The following is an 18658-nucleotide window of genomic DNA, read 5'->3' as shown; positions in this document are numbered from 1 at the left end:
GATGACTCATTTTCCATTGACTGAAGCCTAAACTCCTGTGACTGTGATACTATTCATGTGATTTTTCAATTCTCAAAGAAATGAAAAGAACGGAGTTCTTCACTCTCCAAGTTTGCTCAACGAAGCAGAATAGTACATATCTCAATTTTTTTTCTCAGTTTCTCAACAACTCTCACATCTGTACTCAACAGTAATAATCAATCAATTGATTGATTGATCGATTGGAAATGCCTGAAAACTGTTTATGTTTGTACTCAATCGAACAAATCTTCCAATTGCTCCAAAGATCGAGCTCGAGAGCTTTTTTGTTTGAGAATAGTTTTTTTTCCAATATACAAAAAAAACGAAAGAAAAAATCTGGATAAATTCCAAGTCACCAAAATGGGATATAAAAACCAGAAATAAATCGTTCCGGCATTGCAGGGTAAGTCTTACCGTGTTAAGCTAAAATACAGAAATTGTACCTAAAAATTAAGGCTGAAAAGAAAACGAGAATCGTAGATTGTAAGAAACCACGTTTGTCACCGCAGAAATAGAAATTCACCTGCCAGTCACGATTTATCCATTGGAAAAATAGTAACAATAACGACAGGCAGGAATCATTAGAATTACCAGAATTTCATAGAAAAGGCAATTTATGTCTTTCCAATCAGAAACAGGGGAGAAATCCGATAATTGGAAAAGAACTGAACAAATGAAGGCAACTGCTGCAAATAGAAACTAGCTAAAAAATTAAATTCGAAAAGAAAATAGAAAGTAACGAAGCAGTAACTCCGCTTATTATTTTGTGCTAATTAAATCGAGACCCTAGGCTTTCATTATTATTTATTTCCACTGTCTTTTTTATTTCTGTTTTCTCTTCGCTCAAGTCATCAACCATGATCACCTATCGATTAATTTTCATCCCCTAAGACCAATTAGATTGTGAGATATAATTAACGATGTAAGACAATTGTATCGATTTAGCGATGAGCATCAAATATTTTGGTAGGTATTTCGATGGAACATTAAGACTGATTATTATCTGAGAGAAATTAATGCCACTTAAGCTGTGATAAACCGTTTTTTAATAATAATGGGTTAAGGTAAGTGTGAAAAAGTAGTGTGAAGAAAGAGATATGCGTACTCATAAATTCTTTGTTATTTTACTGTTTTTTCTTTTTTTTTCTTGAATTTTTATGTATTTATAGAGATATAAATTTTCTTCTGGAACGACTTTTAATCACAATATTTTCTCTGCAAAAAACTAAATCAATGAAAAACGAAATGAATGAAAAACAAAAATTTTGTTTAATACAAATTTATAACTAAGCACTAAAGACTAGAATAATGAAATATATTTTTTTTAAAACTCAGTAATCCTAAAAAATCTTAAATCCAAATACAAATCGATTCAAAATTGTAAATTGATCGAAAAACAAGGGTAAATGATTTTTGTCAATTCTGTGATGACGAAATTATGGGATTTAGCTCAAAATTATTGTTTATATAAAAGATGAAAATTGTGCTGAATGGAAAACAATAGTGAATAGGTACATTCGAGTGATTCTAATCATCTACTTATTATATTTAGGCCACACTCGACCAATAACTAATTAATATCATCTTAAAGTCACTTACAATTGATGTTAAATTATTTATTGATTCAATTACCAATGATTCTTGATTGAGAGGTAATTTGGCACAGACAATATTGTACTAGAAATTTTCATTAAATCTCAACACCTGTTTCTCAAATCTATTCAAAATCGACAGATTGTTGTACTGTCAGTGATCCATAATAAACGAGTCAGTTACAATCAACTTAACTAAACTTTCATTAATATATCTGTGATTTTGGTTCAATAATTTGATCTGTATTTTAATTCGAATAATGAAGAGAGAGAGATAAACAGTATTTATGACTCTGACAATTTTACAATACAATAATTCTTCTCTACTACTCTAATGAGTGGAGGTAACATCTTGTTAATTTTTTTTGTATGAGGCAGTTGACGTGATAGGCATGGCCACATGGAAATATCGATATACCACTGTTTCCCAGTAAGACTGGAGTTTGTAGTGAGAGAGTACAGCAGGGACAAACAGATGCTCTTGTTTTATATGTCATGCCCCAGTGGTGTGCTCCACTACCGAATATATTATTATTTACTGGCCTATTGAGATCCTTCTCTAGGGCGTCTGCGAGTACTTCTCTAGCCTGTAGAAATCAAATGGAAACGATTAAAAATTTATTTCAATCGACTTAATCATCTTTCGATCGTGATGAACTTGAACAGAATGAACTTATTTCAATTTTCCATAATTATGAATCTGTGGAACGAAATTCAAAAAATCTCAAGTAATTTTTGAATTTCATTATCACTCTTTGGCATGAAATCTGACTCATCCAAACAGGATTCTCACCGCAGGTATTATGAAAATTTTGCAATAGTCCATTCTTGCACTTCCAAAAATTACCTTTTTCGAGCAAATTGAGCTGTACTCCTTGCCCCCCTCACCACTCCCATCAAACTCAACCACCTGATCAAATCCATGACGATTCAATAGTTTCGTACAGATAAGTGACTGAAAAATACTGCAAAACCATTCAAAAAATTATTGAACGAATAAACATTTCAACTTCAAAATGAGAATCTCGACGAATGAACTCTTTAAAAAAGCAAAAATTACCTTTCTTTTAATTTGATTCTAGGCAGCTTCCTCCCAACATCACTGAGGAATGTCATGGCAGCATGTATCCCCTGCCTCTTGAGTATTTCAAGAGCCACTCCACTCCAATCAATCCCCACGCCCGTCACTTCTCCCTGGTCCTCATCACCTCTTCCACACGCTATACACCTCCCAATCCTCATCCTCTCGTCGCACTCAGCAACAATATCCCAGGAATCATCCCCAACTAATGGAAGAATAATCGAAAGTACAGTATTGTCTCTAGTCTGAAGGCACAAATGAAGATGATCTACTTTCTCTCCCTTATCAATAAAAATTCTAAGATAATCTCTCCAGAGATAAGGAACACTCTTGCATAGTTTCACACAATTGTCTCCACCCTCCTGACTGAATTTCCTCATCAAGAGCTGCCCAACATCCCCAAACTTTGGCTCTGAAGGTGCCCTGTACCTGGGAAATCCACATCTGCACTCGCTGTAATCAGAGCCATTCAAATCCACGAATGCTCTGAGAACTTCCTCCACCACATAACTGTTATCAGAATTCCCCGGAGGTGTCAACATCTCCGGAGAAACGCTCTCCAACAGTCCATGGAAGTAGAGCCTCTCAATGGACCTCACAACCTCATACAGATATATCTTCAACTCGACGATATCCTCGTACTTGAAATTAATCTCTTGTATAGTCTTAACTATGTTAAAAATTGTGTCTTCCAAGTCCTCTATAGTTATCGAAGACTTTAAGGTACTTATTAGTGCATAAATTGGTTGAATATCTGATTGAATACTCGCTGTTGCTGATTCGATCTGCTTTCTTCGAGGGTCTGACGACTCTTCCTCATCTCCATTTATTTTTGATGATGACTCCACCCCATTTTTCCTCAAATTTAACCGAGAAAATTCACCATCAAGGTCATTAATATCTTTATCATCAGTATGTTTAATCTCTAATTTTCTTCTCTGCTTTATCACACTCTTGCAAAGAATCTCAGAGTCTGAAGACGAGTCATAATTCCTCTCATATTTCCCATTATTTCTCGATGCAATTGAATTACCAGAATTAACAACAACAATTCCGCAATTCAATCTCTTTGGTTGAGTACTAAAATTCGATTGTATCACTGATATAACTGGTTCAAGTACAGTTACCAAGCCATTACTACAATCATTGAAATCCTTCACCATTAATGGATTATTACTCTCGACTAATTTCATTAAATCACTCTTAAATGTCATGCATGCGTTGTAACAATCATTGTAAAGTTTCATTTCAAAAAGTTTGATGATGAGGTAATCGATAGAAGAGAGCATTAGACAGTGAAATGTGCCGTTTGCATTCATTAAGTAAATTTTATCGTCAATAATTTGTGCCATTGCTATGGTATCTAGTTTATCAGTCCACAGTACAACTGCTGCATTTGTAGGATCGATTATGTAGAGGCATGTGTTTGAGTGAGAGAGCAGGTATCTTTTACTTATGACGAATAGGTGGGAAAAGTTGAGGATGTTTTGGTCATTTTGCTCGTTGCTTATGCTGGTGGGAATTGATCTGACGAGAGCTGATCTGTGGATTTCGGAGGGGGGAACGGCTAGGGCATCTTTGAATTGATGAGTTTTCAGAACAGTTCCGTTCAGGTTGACTTCCCAGAGTCGCAGGCCTGGTCTTGCCGAGTAGATTAGAAGATTTTCCTCGTGATTGTCATCGGTTAGACCCACTATGGAGTTTAGACCGACTGATTTGTTCAGAGATTTCTCACCCTCTGGGACGGGCGATGTGTTTTTCTCGATTTCCACTGGGGGCTTTCTCATGAAACAAGCACCGAAGGCTCCGTCCCTCGCTTTATTACCGATCTGCCTGAACTGCTCTTGGGAGGTGTCACATATGTAGCAACGAGTGAGGGTCGACACGAGGAGATAATGCAGGCTGTAGTCCAGCTGGACGATGCTCGAGTCCAGGTGCATGAGGGCGCAGGAGGGGGCTTGGAACATTCCGTTGACCGTGAATATCGAGAGGACGATGGTGGAGATCTTTCCATTGTTGTCCCCCACGTAGATTTCTGAGCTCTTCGAGTTCCAGCAGAGGGAGGTGACGGTCTCATGGAGGTGCTCGTTCGAGATTGAGAGGAGCTTCGCTAAGGGCTTGAAGGTGATGATACAGACGCTCCCACGCTTTGTGGATAGGGCGACGGTTTTCTCGTCCGGGGATATCTGCACGTGGGTTACTGTGCCCTCCTGCGGATGAGAGGGGGTGAGAATTTCAGGACTGTTTTGGACTTATCGGTAGTAGTTGAGAAGTGAAATGAACGGAGATTTGGAAGGTTTTGGAAATTTCCTTGTGCGCGATAAAGAGTAATCATGAAAGAGCGAATTAAGGGGAGACTGATATGAGTTTTAAAAGTCGCGGGCTGTTGGAATGCGAGTTCTCATCCATTGAAGATCGATTATATATGTCTAAAAATGAATAATTAGTGCAAAAAAATTAATTGTTTATCGTTCGTTTATCCCGCAGACGCTTAGAATTTTAAAAATAGTCCAGGGCCTCGAATTGTTGAGCTACAGACATAGCGGTTTCTTTTTTTCAAAATTTTTTGAAAAAATGTGTCCAATAGCAATTACGAATTCGTTTTTTTTGCAATTTTTTAAATAAAAAATTACACCATTCATGTAAAGTAGCCCGAAAAATATTTCTGAAAGAATCGAGATTATATTTTAAATATTTTAAGGATAATTTTTCTGCCTATTTTACATGAATAGCGCAATTTCTTATTTTAAACAAAAGGAAATTGGCTGTGTAGGAGTCAAATTTTAAAAAACTAATTCGTAATTATTATTGCACACATTTTTTCAATTTTTTTTTTTTCTTCTCGTATACCCTTTCGGGTCTATGATTTGTTCCCTTCCCACCCCCCAACCCCCTGTACTGCATTCGCCGAAGGACAAGGGGAAACCTCATTTGAGGGAAAAGCCTGCCCAGGTACAGTACAGATTTAGAGTGTCACAAATTTTGGCCCCCCAAGCCGGGAATCGAACCCGAGTCTCCCGCATGCCAATCCCACACTCCAACCACACAGCCACCGCCGTCGGTTACACATTTTTTCAAAAAATTTGATTAAAAAAAACCGTAGCTCAAAAATTGAAGGCCCTGGACTATTTTTAACGTTTTAAGCGTGTGCGGGCAAACGAACAATAAACACTCAATATTTTTGCATTAGTTATTCGTTTTTAGACATATATAATCGATCTTCAGTGTATGAGAAATCTCACTACAATCGCCCGCGACTTTTAAAACTCATAGTAGTCTCCCCTTAAAATGCGATTGATCACTTTCGTACATTGAGAAAAACAGTTTTTTGAGAAGTACGTCTTTACTTATATCAAAAAACCTGGAGCTTGAAAATTTTCAAGATCAAAATATTTCGGACTAAGAAAAAAAACATTCGCCAAGAAATTTTGTATTAGTCCTAAAAACGAGGACAATTTCTTGATGACAAGAAAGTCATTTCTCAAACGAAGTAAAATTGAATTAATCCATTTAATAGTTTTCTATCCTCAATTCTCGAATATTTTAATGTAAAAGCCACTTGAACTGGTTTGAGCACTCGTTTCCTTGATATGAACCAATCGCCCTCATCTTTCGGACAAGTAGAACATTTCTTGCCGTAAGATTTTTTTTTCTTAGTGTGAGATATTGTGCGCTTGGTAATTTTCAAGTCATGAATTTCTTAATACAAGTAAAGATGTACTTCCCAAAAAAACTCTTGTCTGCTCAGTGTAGAGTGAGGAAAGCGGCCGAGCGAAGAGAAAACAATATAAGGGGAAACGCCACTGTAATGTGTGTAACTATAACGAGAGTCCACTGTAATTTGGAAATTTGCTTTGTTATTGAACTTATTTGGTGAAATTGTTGAAATTCATTTGGGCCATATTCAGGTCAGCAGCAATAATTCATTACAAATTTACCAATTCAAATTGGATTTTCTTATTGATTAGTTTCGATGTTTGGTAAGAATTTAGGATTATTAGGACACAGTTTACATTTTAACAATAGTGGAGTGATTGTGCAATCTTAAAATTATTTTGTCACTTATTCCAGAATAAATTATGCACCTGAAGAGGAATGCCTTGAGCATTCGAAACTTAGTGCAAATGAATTAGTAAATTTGTGATGAATTATTGTTGCTGACCTGAATATGGCCCAAATGAATTTCAACAATTTCAAAACAAATGGTCGAGAACAACAATTTTCTTTATTTGGTGAAATTTTAAAGGATCGATGGATTCTGATAATATAACATACAGACGTAAAGTTTCTAGTTTCCGGTAGAAATCTCTGAATTAAAAAACTGCGTTGTACTAAGATCTAGCAAAAAAAATTTTGGAAATTATCACTTATTTCGAGGAAAATTTCCCTAAGAATCAGAAAAAAGAAGTTTCAATTCTTAACCGTTTTTACTTAAATGGAGGACAATTATTCTCAAATTAGGGCTCATATTATCGCATTTCAAGAACATTCGGTTTTGGGTTCTTAAAATAAGAAACTTTGAAGTTCTCGAACGAGGAACATTCTGATTGTCAAATTGACAACATTCTCGTTCTCGAATTTTTCCAGTTTCTAAATTAATCTCCTCATAATACATATTGTTTATAAATTCTTCGTTAGTCAAAATAAATCATCTGATACCTCGATTCAATAAATCAGTAGTGAAGTGGTCGATCAGTTTAAGTCGACTTAGCTCCCAGACGAGTTTTTGTTGAATAACTCGGAATTTAAGAAAGATAGCGAAATTATCGTAAGATCTTTTTCGATAGTCTTCACTTTTTCTTACAAAAAAATAATTTTAAGAAAATTTTGCAAAATTCTTTAGAATTTGAGATATTCATCGAGAACTGACGCTAGAATGGAATTGACTTAAACCGTTTGACCACTTCACTTCTGAAATGTTGAATTATGTCAGAATGTTATCCCTTTCGAATGTTCATATGTTAATAATGCAAAGATTCTCAATCTAGCAGGGACTGAGAACGAAATGCGATATCGAAACGAAAGTGCCTTCCGTTCCCGGAAACGAAAGTAGCACCGAAACGAAACTGGAAACGAAATTGGAATAACGTTATTACGGGAAAAGAAACTGGAAACGAAAGTCGAATAATGTTATCGCCGGAAACGAAAGTCGAATAACGTTATTGCCGGAAACGAAACTGGAACTTTGGCCCCAAAATGATGATTTTTCGAGTGATTTCTTGAAATTAAGAAATCATCAGAATTTATTAGAAGTCATGGGATCACAAAAAATTAAAAGAGATCATGATTTCCAATTCTTATTGAGAAATCACAAAAATCATTCAATAAATCACAGGAAATCATCTCATTATGGAAATCTTTGAGGCACCCGATTGAGAAGTGACCAGCCCCTCGTTAAATGACCGTTTTTTTTTTGAGTTTTTCATACCAGAATACATAAATACATAAAAAATAATATTATCCACCAAGATGAGTCTTCTTTTTGTCTCTTTCCGTTCAACATTCCTAGACTTTCTTTCACTAAATTTCCTGCTTTTTGTAGGGCATCTTCTTTCATGTCTCTTTGTTGTTTCATTTTTGCAAAAATCGACATATTGACTTGCAATTTGGCACGAATAATTGCGATCAGGTAAGAGCAAAATGCGCGTGCAATGTATTTCGCAAATGGCTTCGAAACTAGAGATTTCGCAGGAAAACGTCAGAAGAGCTTTTTTGTGGCTTTCAAAATTCTCCACCAAAGACGTCTTGATATTTTCTCCCAAATCCCTTTCGTTCGGAGACATTTGCAAAATAATACAATTGGATTTTGAAATTTAAAAATGTATCATGTACCGATAATGGTATCACTTGTTGAAAAGTACATGGCTCTCTGGTGAATAAGTACAGACTCCCACTCGTGGAACCAAGGACAATGTGACTTGTTGAGACATTGATACAGGTGTACTATAAAAAAAGAAAAAAACTCGTAAACAATATGGAGAATACTTCCTTTTCATTCCCCTCTCACTTCAACTCACTTTGATTCGCTGAGTGGCAATAATTGGTTTATACAGCAACGAATTGATTTCCTCATACTCAGATAAGACGAGTCCACTCTCTTGCATACTTAGACGATAACTCAATGAATCTTTATTTCTACGAAAAATAATTTACCTTGTGCTCCGAAGTTTCACCATTTGTTTTACTTTCATAATGAAATAATCAGCCTCGAGAAATTGTGCTCATCTAGTATTAGGGAAGAATTCGGGTGTCAACGCCCGGAATTAATAAAAACCGAGAGGAAGATATGTTAATTTTAGCTCATCGTAACAACAATTTGATCACTCCTGTCAATCACTCACTGATGATCATCCTCCACCTCCCAATATTATTTTTCTCTTATCGACATCGTAAATATGCACTTCTGGGATTCACCACACGTGCTTCCCTCAAGATGGCAGCATGCGAGGACGCGCGTAACTTTCAATTCAGTAGCGAAGCGGTAAACCGAGTCAAGTCGATTTTGATTATTGATCAGTTTTTGACGAATATCTCGGTATCTAAAAGAGATAGAAAATTTGTTGTCATAATCTTTTTTGTAGAGCCAATTGCGAGTTATAAAAAAGGTCATGAAAAAAAATTTGCTATTTCTCTTCGTTTTCAAGATATTCATCAAAAACTGACCAAAAGTTAAAATCGACTTAACCCGGTTTACCCCTTCGCTAATGAATTAAAAGGGATACGTTGGTGAAATTTAAGTCTTCACTGGGCCTTGGGACCCATTGAACAGTTTGTAATATACGACGAAAGATCAGAATAACTGGAGAAAATCGCGGACCCGGTCGATTTTGCCCCGTATAACCAAGAAAAATTTAATTTTTTCCATTTGTACCTTCAAAATGCTCCTTGCGCCGTAGTTTTCATTTGATTTTATCTTTTTTTTACAATGTTCGTTACATTCCAAAGAATAAAGTTAAACATCCGTTTTACTTTACTCGCAATAGATTATGAATAAGAGAATTTTGAATTTCATAAATTTTACTCTAGACGCAAAAAATTTATGAAATTCAAAATTCATTTAGTCATGATCTATTCCACTTTAAAAAAATTCAGTGTAACGATTTTTTGAAGCCTCTATTTCGCTTATCAAGTAACCGCAATATGATGTTTATGTTATATGTTTTTATGTACTGTAATCTTTTGTTTAATTTGTGCAATTGTGAAATGAGAGAATTTCATTTCTTAATGTAATACAAAAATAGCATAGAATCCATACTATATATACTATACATATATGTTTTATACTGTAATTTTTTTTAACTGTAAAAAAATAAATACAGTTATGTAAAAAAATATATATAGGATAGTATATATGTATGTAGTATATAATACGCCCCTAAAAATAAAACAAGCAGGGGTTCGAACCTTTTTGGTAGAAGTCATCTAACCATTTCTTTGTGTGTTATAACGCTTTTTCTTTTTTTCATTTCTGTTTGTGTTTTAATTCTATTAAATTTGCATTAAATTACAATTACCCCAATGGTCCAGGTAGTCGAATACTCAGAGTAGTCATCCTGTTACTAACCCCTCAATTATTATCACATGTAAGGATTGTTGAGGTGACACAAAATTTCAAATACACATACATATCCATTTGCTTGAGAGAACTATTGATTTTTTCAATACCGTATTTCTCCAGTCGAGTTGTTCCCCAGGCAATCCTCATTAGGTTTCAATTATATCAATTGTATTGCTCTAGAAGATGATCACGTCAGTTATATGTCCTTGAGTGAACGCCCTTAATATCTATCAACATTAAAGAATCAATAGAAATTCTGCCCTCTAGAAAATAAGAAATTTAGGAATAATGAATAATCATTAGAGGACTTCATCCAAGTGCAACATAGTCATCATCTAGAGCAACATGATTGTTATAATAGGGAGCTTGCATGAAACTCAATTCTTGCTAAGTTCTCTATTCACACATTCTTCATAATGTTAATTAATGTAATGTTAGTCTGATAATAATAAATTGAAAATCAGTCATGACAAATTTTTCGGGCATGACGTCACGAAGACGGTCACATAACGCTTCATTGGGCTAGTGTGAAGAGAGTGGGGAGTTGTCTTCCTCGATCCATTGGCCGAGGAGCACCTCAAGATCGGGTTAGATCGGCTAAAGCCATTCTGGGATTGGTCCGGCGCTCGACTTTTAACAATTAATTATTAATTAATAAGCAATATTTCAAACATTTGTGAATGAAAAAGTGAATTATTCAGGTCTCAAGCTTGAAATTAGAAAATGGAAAAAAATTTATGCAAGTTCCCTATTTAAACCGGTTTAGCCTCGCCTGGGAATGACTCGATTGAAGAAAAACGATTTTGAAAAAATAAATGCTTCTCTCAAGTAAATTATTTGCGCCAAATATCCATTTGCTAAGAGAAGCATTTATTATTTCAATACCGTATTTTTCTAGTCGAGTCATTCCCAGGCATGCCCAGGATTGCAATCCTCAGGTGTCAATTATGACAATTATATTGCTACAGAATATGTTCATGGCAGTTATGACCTTGAGTGAACTCTCTCAATAATATCAACATTAAAGAATTAATTTTTCCCTCTAGAAAATAAGAAATTTAGGAAAAATGAATAATCAGTAGAGTTCATTCAAGGTCGTGTGCAACATAGTCATCCTCTAGAGTAACATAATGATTGTTATAATTGAAACCGGGCCAGGCTCGCCTAGGAATGACTCAATAGCACGTATGAAAAAATCCTATAGGATTTCTTATGGGATTGCCTACAGGAAATCCTATGGAGAATTCGAACATTTCCTATAGGATTTTTTTGGTGGGATTTCCTATAGGATTTTCTATAGCATTTTCTATAGAATTCACTATAGGGTTTTCTATAGAAAGTAACACAAAATTGAGACTCGAAACCAATCGGTCACAAGGGTCAGGATTACGGTCATAAATCTGATAGGGAATCCTATCAGCAAAATCCTATAGGAAATCCTATGGAGAATTCGAACATTTCCTATAGGAAATCCTATAGCATTTTTTCATACGTGAGGAGAAATACGAGTTTGAAAATACTGCTATCAAGTAAATGAATATTTGGCAAAATTATTTTTTTTCTCAGCGTAGTCTTAAATTTTTAATTTACAAAATCTATGCGCGCGCTCTCGCGCGCGCTTATCTATTCATTTGTTGAAATGAAGAAATGGAATTCATTGAATTTCATTTTCTCATGAATACCTTATAAATATTAATAATTTATCAAAAAGAATTCGACTAAGGATTGAAGTGAATAGCGAAGTAGAGTAAAAGAATCTATAAAGAATTTTTCATTTTCAATTAATTATCTTCAATTTTTTAAAATAATCGGTCTCCATAAAAGGACAGAATTTATTCATTTCACCGATAATATATATACATGTGAAATATATATATATATATTATATATGACGTGAAAAAAAAATTTACCTCTGAAGAATTTGAAATTATGTCACTGAAGAATTTGAAAATGCCGCGTGTTTTTTTTGTGAATAACTTCGTGTGTCACATATTGACCAATCAGAGTTAAGGATTAGCGGTCAGGCAGTTTCGAGATATTTCGATATAAAACAACTTCACGTTTCGTTCATCTTTAGTAAATAGGACTAGCTGTTCGAATTAGGGATGGGCGATATTGAAGGAAATATCGAAATCGCAACTATCGATATAATTTGAAAATATCGATATTCTGAAAAAAATATCATTGAACCCGATATATTTTTCATTTGAAATATTCACCAATGACAAGATGGGAAAACCAACTAGAGTGATCATGATGGTCATGATCCGATGGGTGGAGTGAGGGAGCAGAGTCCGATGGGTCAGATATAAGAGAGGAGGGGGTCCAATGAAATCTGAAAGAAATAAAATCATGCGGTATTGAAAACAATATTTTTCTTTTTTGTGCTAACATTTCATTTATTCTCTTGCGAAATTCTAAAAAATTAGAAACAAATTTAGACTTTGATATTGACGAAAAAATATCGAACAGCGATATATTAGTCGTCAAAAATATCGGTAGAAAAACGTCGGTATATCGATATACAATCTTGAACACTTCGATATATCGAGGCGTATCGCCCATCTCTAGTTCGAATCTCAGCGCGGAACAATTTGCGAAAACCGACATGAAAACACGTCACAGTAGCCCCAGTATTTTGATTGGTATAGGAAAAACGCTTCCTTGCCTATCTGCTAATATTGCTGTCATCTCTCTCTTGCTCTTTGGGCCCGTTAGACTGTGGACTCTGTCCTAAACAGCCGGAGCTATTGAACATCATCTCTCTTGCTCTCTCCGCCGCCACTTCGGTCCATGCACACAACTCCAATCAGTCTTTCAAAGTTTTCTGTCAAACAATCTCGCAAAAAAAATGTTTCATCCCCTGATTCACATGTTCGTGGCTGTCAGATAACACTCGTCGAAGCAGAAAGAATTGGAAAATACGTTGAGGATGCCTGAAAGTGTGAGAATTAAATTCAATCTGTGATGTTGATCTGTGAGGTAATTAAGGAGACAGGAAAGTTCAAATCACATCTCCAGGTTCAAGAGCCCCACTAGGAGCTTCAGCCCATACAATGGCTTGCCTATGGTTGAATCCAGAGAACATGCAGATTAAAATTCCATCTATCGAGACAATAGACGGGATTACCTTCTACGTAATTGAGGTTAGAATAGACGAGGTTGTTTGGACACTGAAGCACAGATACAATGAATTCGCTGAGCTCCATGATACCCTGGTATCGGAGCATTGCGTGGAGAAGGAGAGTCTTCCACCCAAGAAACTCATTGGCAACAAGAGTGAGGCTTTCATTGAAAAGAGGCGACAAGGACTCGAGATTTATCTGAATTCTGTTTACAATTATTTGAAGAAGACTATGCCGAGGGATTTGGCTATGTTCTTGGATCTACATGTTTATGACATTTTCTTCCTGCTCCAAAATATGTCTCTGCAATTTTTTACTGAGGGGGAAGCTTTATTGCTGGGGAACAAGGGCTATACGTTCACTCCTGTTCAAGTAAGAATTTTATTTTCATTGTGGATTCATGTATGAAAAAATCGTATAGAAACTTTCTATAGGGGAGGTTGGAGTAAAACGGACACTTGAATTTTTTTTAATGTTAAGGAGGGGTTGAAATGTTGATAAAATTCAATAATTTTTCTTTTAATACAAAGAACAATTCTTTCCTTTGTGACGAGCCTAAATTGAGCTCAATTGATCAATTTGTTTCTGAGTTATGAATAATTTTAAAAAAGTCCAAAGTGTTCGTTTTACCCCACCCTCCTCTACGGATAGTGTATAAAAATTCTGTAGGATTTCCGTATATGATATTCGGATATTTCTATACGAATTATTTCTATACATAAATTTTTACATAAATTTTTGTTTTCATACGAAAGATATGCCTAAACACTCCAGAGAAAAACGTAGAGAAACGTCGCAACTCCATACAAAATGTTTCTATACATGGGGAACTGGGTCGTATAGGATCAAACCTATAGAAATGGTATAGAAATATCCGAATATCATATACGAAAATCCTATAGAAATTCTATACGCAATCCGTATAGAAAATTTCTATACGATTTTTTCATACGTGTTGAGTGGTCGTCATTTTGATTATTAAAGATTTTGAATGAATTGTCAAGAGATTTTCTGTAAGAATAGGGGAGGGTGGGGCAATATGGACACCAGATTTAAATAATGAATTGAATTGGATCAAATCTACTGTTCCGACTTCATTGCGAGTTTATAAAAACGAACACATTGTCATAAGACTGCGTTATAGAAGTTGTAAGGTAAAGCAAAAATCGATACTTCGTTTTCTTCCTCAATTTTTAATGTTTCAACAATGTTATTCAATTTTTGATACATTAGTCATGACTACGATTTTCAATTTGAAAAAAAAAAACACATTTTTGACTTTTGTCGTGGGGGTGATAAACCAACTTTTTCTTTGCTCATTTATCCTCCCCTCCTCCCATTGTGTTATGTTCCTTGTAAGATGAAAAGTAGCCATTGTACAAATTTCGCAAATTGACGAAGGTCAGTTGTGTAGGGCGTACAACTGTTCATTGAAAAAAAAAAAAAATTCGAGGGTATTTCAATAGTAAAACAGGAAGTCCAAAGCCTACTCTATATTTCAAACTTCAATACAAAATTTAATAGAGTTGAAGTTTACTTGTTAATATCTCTTCCAGCTTGAATTTCTTTTTATAAAAACATACGGACACGATTTTGTTGGAAAATATCTGTTGAAAATTTTCTTGAGTAAAACCTGAATAGGATTAACTTTGTCGGGTGTTCATTTTACCCCACTCTTAAATAATTTTTCGGTTGTGGACATTGTCAAAAAGCAGTTTCTAAAAATTTGATTATTGAAATTTGTTCGAAATTTTTTTGAGCGTCCATTTTAGTTTATCCTATACGGATTTATCAGGTATCCCAGTGAAACAATTTTCAAAAATTTGAATTTTGAAAAAAAAAATCTTTTCTATCTTATCTATTGCCCCACCCTCCCCTATGTTATTTCTATAATCATTGAACATTCCAATGCAGGAGTCTATCAATGAGGCCCGGTTGCACCAAGCCTAGTTAAGAAAATCCTCAGTTAAGGATATCCAAGTATCTTTTACAGTTTGATACAGACCACCTTGTAGATTCAACCGTTTTCAGTCATCAAATTTGTCAATTAAATTACGTAGAAAAAAATTTGAAAAAAATCATGAATATTCAGCGTCATTAAAATTACACTTTGCACAGAGTTATTTTTTTCAACATTCGTTGCTTGTATATGAATAATTGAAATTGTTTAAGCTTTCGGAAACCTCTTTTTTTTAGGCATGAAATCGATTTCTAGTGAAATTCTGAATAGAAATAAATTTGTTACGATTCTGATCAAATGATTTTGATGGAGGAAAATTGATTTTTTATAAATTATTTATACATAGTGCTCGTAATTTTCAGAAAATGGAATTTTTAAATTATTTCATCAATCTTCTTTCAAAAGTAACTTTAAAACATTTCAAAGATTTTTAAAATGGTTTTCAACGGTTCAGTATCGAGACTGAAATTTAGACCTGCAAAGTTTAAATAATACAATCATTGTAAAATGTCCGGAACCTTAGGGTCAAATAAGGCTCAAACGAAAGCTCTGATGTTCGACTACAAAAGTAGAAGAGCATTTCAGTGGAGAAAAAATAGCCAAAGTACTGGGATATCCTTAAATATCGGAATAAATAAAAATAATCTGTTGATCAATTTTGATCGAAAGTTCATCGAAATTGTTTCACCAAAAATCGTGGTGTATCGGTATACCTTTCCGACGTGCCAATAATGTCACTAATTGTGAAGTATCTAGTCGATATTCCCGACCGAATGGCTGAAATGCACTCTACGACGAATTCCTATAATTGTTCAACTCTGAAATAAATTTACTGCAGACATAAATTGTTTGAATAAATTTTTGTCTGGAGTCAATTTCCACAATTAGACAATTTTAGGAATTCGTCGTAGAGTGCATTCATTCAGTCAGTGGTATTAATGACAAGTAGTCATGATACATCGATACACCACGTTTTTTAGGTGAATTTTCGATCCAAATTGCTCCGCAGATTATTTTTATTTATACCGATACTTAATTGAGAATGTTCTTAACTAGGCTGAGTGCAACTGGATCGAAAATGAAAATAAAAAAAGAGAGCAATATGAAAAAAAACTTAGTCCAATGGGAAACAAAGAATCTGGGAAACATGAAAACTCCACAGAACCTCATACTAATGCTCATATTCATTGCATATTACCTATTTTATTCTTTAATTATCAATTTGTAGGGGAGAGTGAGGCAAAATGAAACACTCAAAAAACGACTGTTTGACGCAATTCAAGCAAAAAAAATTTTTTTTATTAAATATTTTTTTTTGTAAACTTTTTTTTTATTTTTGGAAGTACTGATAAGAATAATAATTTCCCCTTCAGTAGAATGGAAAATTATTGAGAAGTTTTGATGGGCAAAAGTTTTGTCAATGAATTATTCGATTGAAATTCAGCATCACCTTTTTCCTCCTCTGGGCCTCCCCCTGGGCCTTGCTCTGGACTTTGGATTTTGCTATTTCATTTTCTTTTCAATTAATCCATTGAAAAAATCTTCGCCCGTCAAAACTTCTCCATAATTTTCTATTCTACTGAATGGAAAATTATCATTCTCATCAGTGTGCCCAAAAATAAAAAAAATTTAACAAAAAAAATTTTTTTGTTTGAAATGTGTTAAACAGTCGTTTTTTGACTGTTTCATTTTTCCCCACTCTCCTCTACTAGTAGATCAAGATGTTGATGAACGTAAAAAAGACAACTCTATCCATCAGTTTGAAAAAAATCAAAAATTTTTCAAGTGCTTGCCATTTCGAGTAAACATCCTTTATTCTTCAATAACAAATCATAATTTAAATACAGAAAAGATTCCAATGAAAAAGCTATTCAATTAATATACTCTAATTTCTCCAGCTCTACGCAATAAGCGAGCGATTAAAGCAGCCCTGTCCCCCCCTCGAGGTGGCAGACCGTAAATTCGACTTCAGTCACGTACTAGATCTGAACTCCCACCTGAAGGCCCTTACGATTGAAGGCAGCACCGAGCCCTATGGTACCAGCAACATAAATCCATCTCTCCTCCCAATCGAGCTCTCGACGTTCAAAATCATCGAGCACCTCGTAATAAATCGTTACCCAGTAGACAAAATCTACGGCATGGGAAACCTTCGAGACACAGTCAAGATCCTGGAGGTGCATCACACGAAGTTGAGGAACATCGTAGAGTTGGTGATGTGCGAGGAGGTCCACAAGAGGATCGAAAACGCCAATGATTCCCACGTGTGGCTGAAGGTGACACACGTGGACCTCAGCGATAACCAGGTAGAAAGCATCGATGAGGCGATAAAGCTGATGCCACATATCGAGTCATTGACTCTGAATAATAATCGCCTCTCTGAGATTTCTAACGTGACTCTGCTGCCCAGACTCTCGCAGCTGCACCTGGCATCCAATAATTTCATCAATTTGCCTGAGAAGTTGCACACAAAGTTGGGGAATATTGTGCACATGGACATCTCCCAGAATCAGCTGACTTCGTTAGCGAGTTTCTCGAAGCTTTATTCCCTAGAGTGGCTGGACGTGAGTTGTAATAGAATTGAAAATATTGAGGAGGTCAAGCACGTGGGATCCCTCCCCTGTCTGGAGAATCTAAGATTAACTGGTAATCCAGTCTCCACAATAGTGGATTACAGGGTCAAGGTACTGGAGCCTTTTGGCAAACGAGCTGCTGACATTTGTCTCGATAATGAAAAACCAAATCAAAAGGAACTAGACACTGTTGCTGTTCTCCAAGCTTTGAGGATCGCTAAAGAGGGGAAATCACCGATTTTTAGTGCACCTGATTCCTCCCTTTTTGCTGCCGAAATACCGAGCACTTAGGGTCTATCAACCAAATACATTATCAGTAATTCTCATTGATGATTCATACATTTTTATTCAATGATGATTTTTTATTATTATCCAGTGTTCTCTTTTAATGGAACTGAAAATGATTTTTAACAAGTCTGCATTATTAAGGGGAGACTACTGAGTTTTAAAAGTTTCGGGCTATTGGAGAGAGATTTCTCATGCATTGAAGATCGATGATATATGTCTACAAACGAATAATTAGTACAAAAAAATTAATTTTTTATTGTTTGTTCCCCGCAGATGATTAAAATGTTAAAAATACAGAGGTTTTTTTTCAAAATTTTTGCAAAAAATGTATACGATAATAATTACGAATTAATTTTTTGAAATTCGACTACTACACAGCTAATTTCGTTTAAATTAATAGAAAAATTTGTGCCATTCATGTAACATTGTCAGAAAAATTATCCTTGAAATAATAAAAATA

General features: G+C 35.0%; 2 protein-coding genes across 3 annotated transcripts; one reads left to right on the top strand and one right to left on the bottom strand.

Moving 5' to 3' along the window:
* Positions 1–1271: 1271 nt before the first annotated feature.
* On the bottom strand, positions 1272–9070 carry LOC107044073 (Hermansky-Pudlak syndrome 5 protein homolog). Of its 2 annotated transcripts, none has more exons than XM_015265814.2 (5): positions 8712–9070; positions 8527–8637; positions 2674–4904; positions 2461–2578; positions 1272–2200 (listed from the first exon to the last, which is right to left on the bottom strand). In XM_015265814.2, the coding sequence occupies exons 1-5, from the start codon at positions 8796–8798 to the stop codon at positions 1940–1942; spliced, it is 2808 nt and encodes a 935-aa protein (XP_015121300.1). In that variant the 5' UTR covers positions 8799–9070; the 3' UTR covers positions 1272–1939. The 2 variants fall into 2 exon arrangements, with proteins under 2 accessions (XP_015121300.1, XP_015121301.1); XM_015265815.2 differs by having other exon boundaries at positions 8556–8637.
* A 3901-nt stretch (positions 9071–12971) lies between these two features.
* Positions 12972–18454, top strand: LOC107044079 (nischarin). Its single transcript, XM_015265826.1, has 2 exons — positions 12972–13749; positions 17236–18454. Exons 1-2 carry the CDS (start codon positions 13309–13311, stop codon positions 18199–18201), a joined length of 1407 nt encoding a protein of 468 aa, XP_015121312.1. The 5' UTR covers positions 12972–13308; the 3' UTR covers positions 18202–18454.
* Positions 18455–18658: the final 204 nt, after the last annotated feature.

Source organism: Diachasma alloeum, unplaced genomic scaffold, assembly GCF_001412515.2.
Source record: "Diachasma alloeum isolate Michigan unplaced genomic scaffold, Dall2.0 Dall_scaffold_00672, whole genome shotgun sequence".
NCBI classification, from domain to species: Eukaryota; Metazoa; Arthropoda; class Insecta; order Hymenoptera; family Braconidae; genus Diachasma; species Diachasma alloeum.
The sequence above is the reverse complement of the archived record's forward strand: the minus strand, read 5'-3'. Positions and strand labels throughout refer to the sequence as shown.

Coding starts and splice junctions, on each gene's coding strand:
- LOC107044073 (XM_015265814.2), bottom strand. CDS start 8,798: ATGCAAGAGAGTGGACTCGTCTTATCTGAGTATGAGGAAATCAATTCG. Junction 8,638..8,711: donor TTGCCACTCAGCGAATCAAA/GTGAGTTGAAGT, acceptor CTTTTTTTATAG/TACACCTGTATCAATGTCTC. Junction 2,579..2,673: donor AGAATCAAATTAAAAGAAAG/GTAATTTTTGCT, acceptor ATGGTTTTGCAG/TATTTTTCAGTCACTTATCT.
- LOC107044079 (XM_015265826.1), top strand. CDS start 13,309: ATGGCTTGCCTATGGTTGAATCCAGAGAACATGCAGATTAAAATTCCA. Junction 13,750..17,235: donor ATACGTTCACTCCTGTTCAA/GTAAGAATTTTA, acceptor TAATTTCTCCAG/CTCTACGCAATAAGCGAGCG.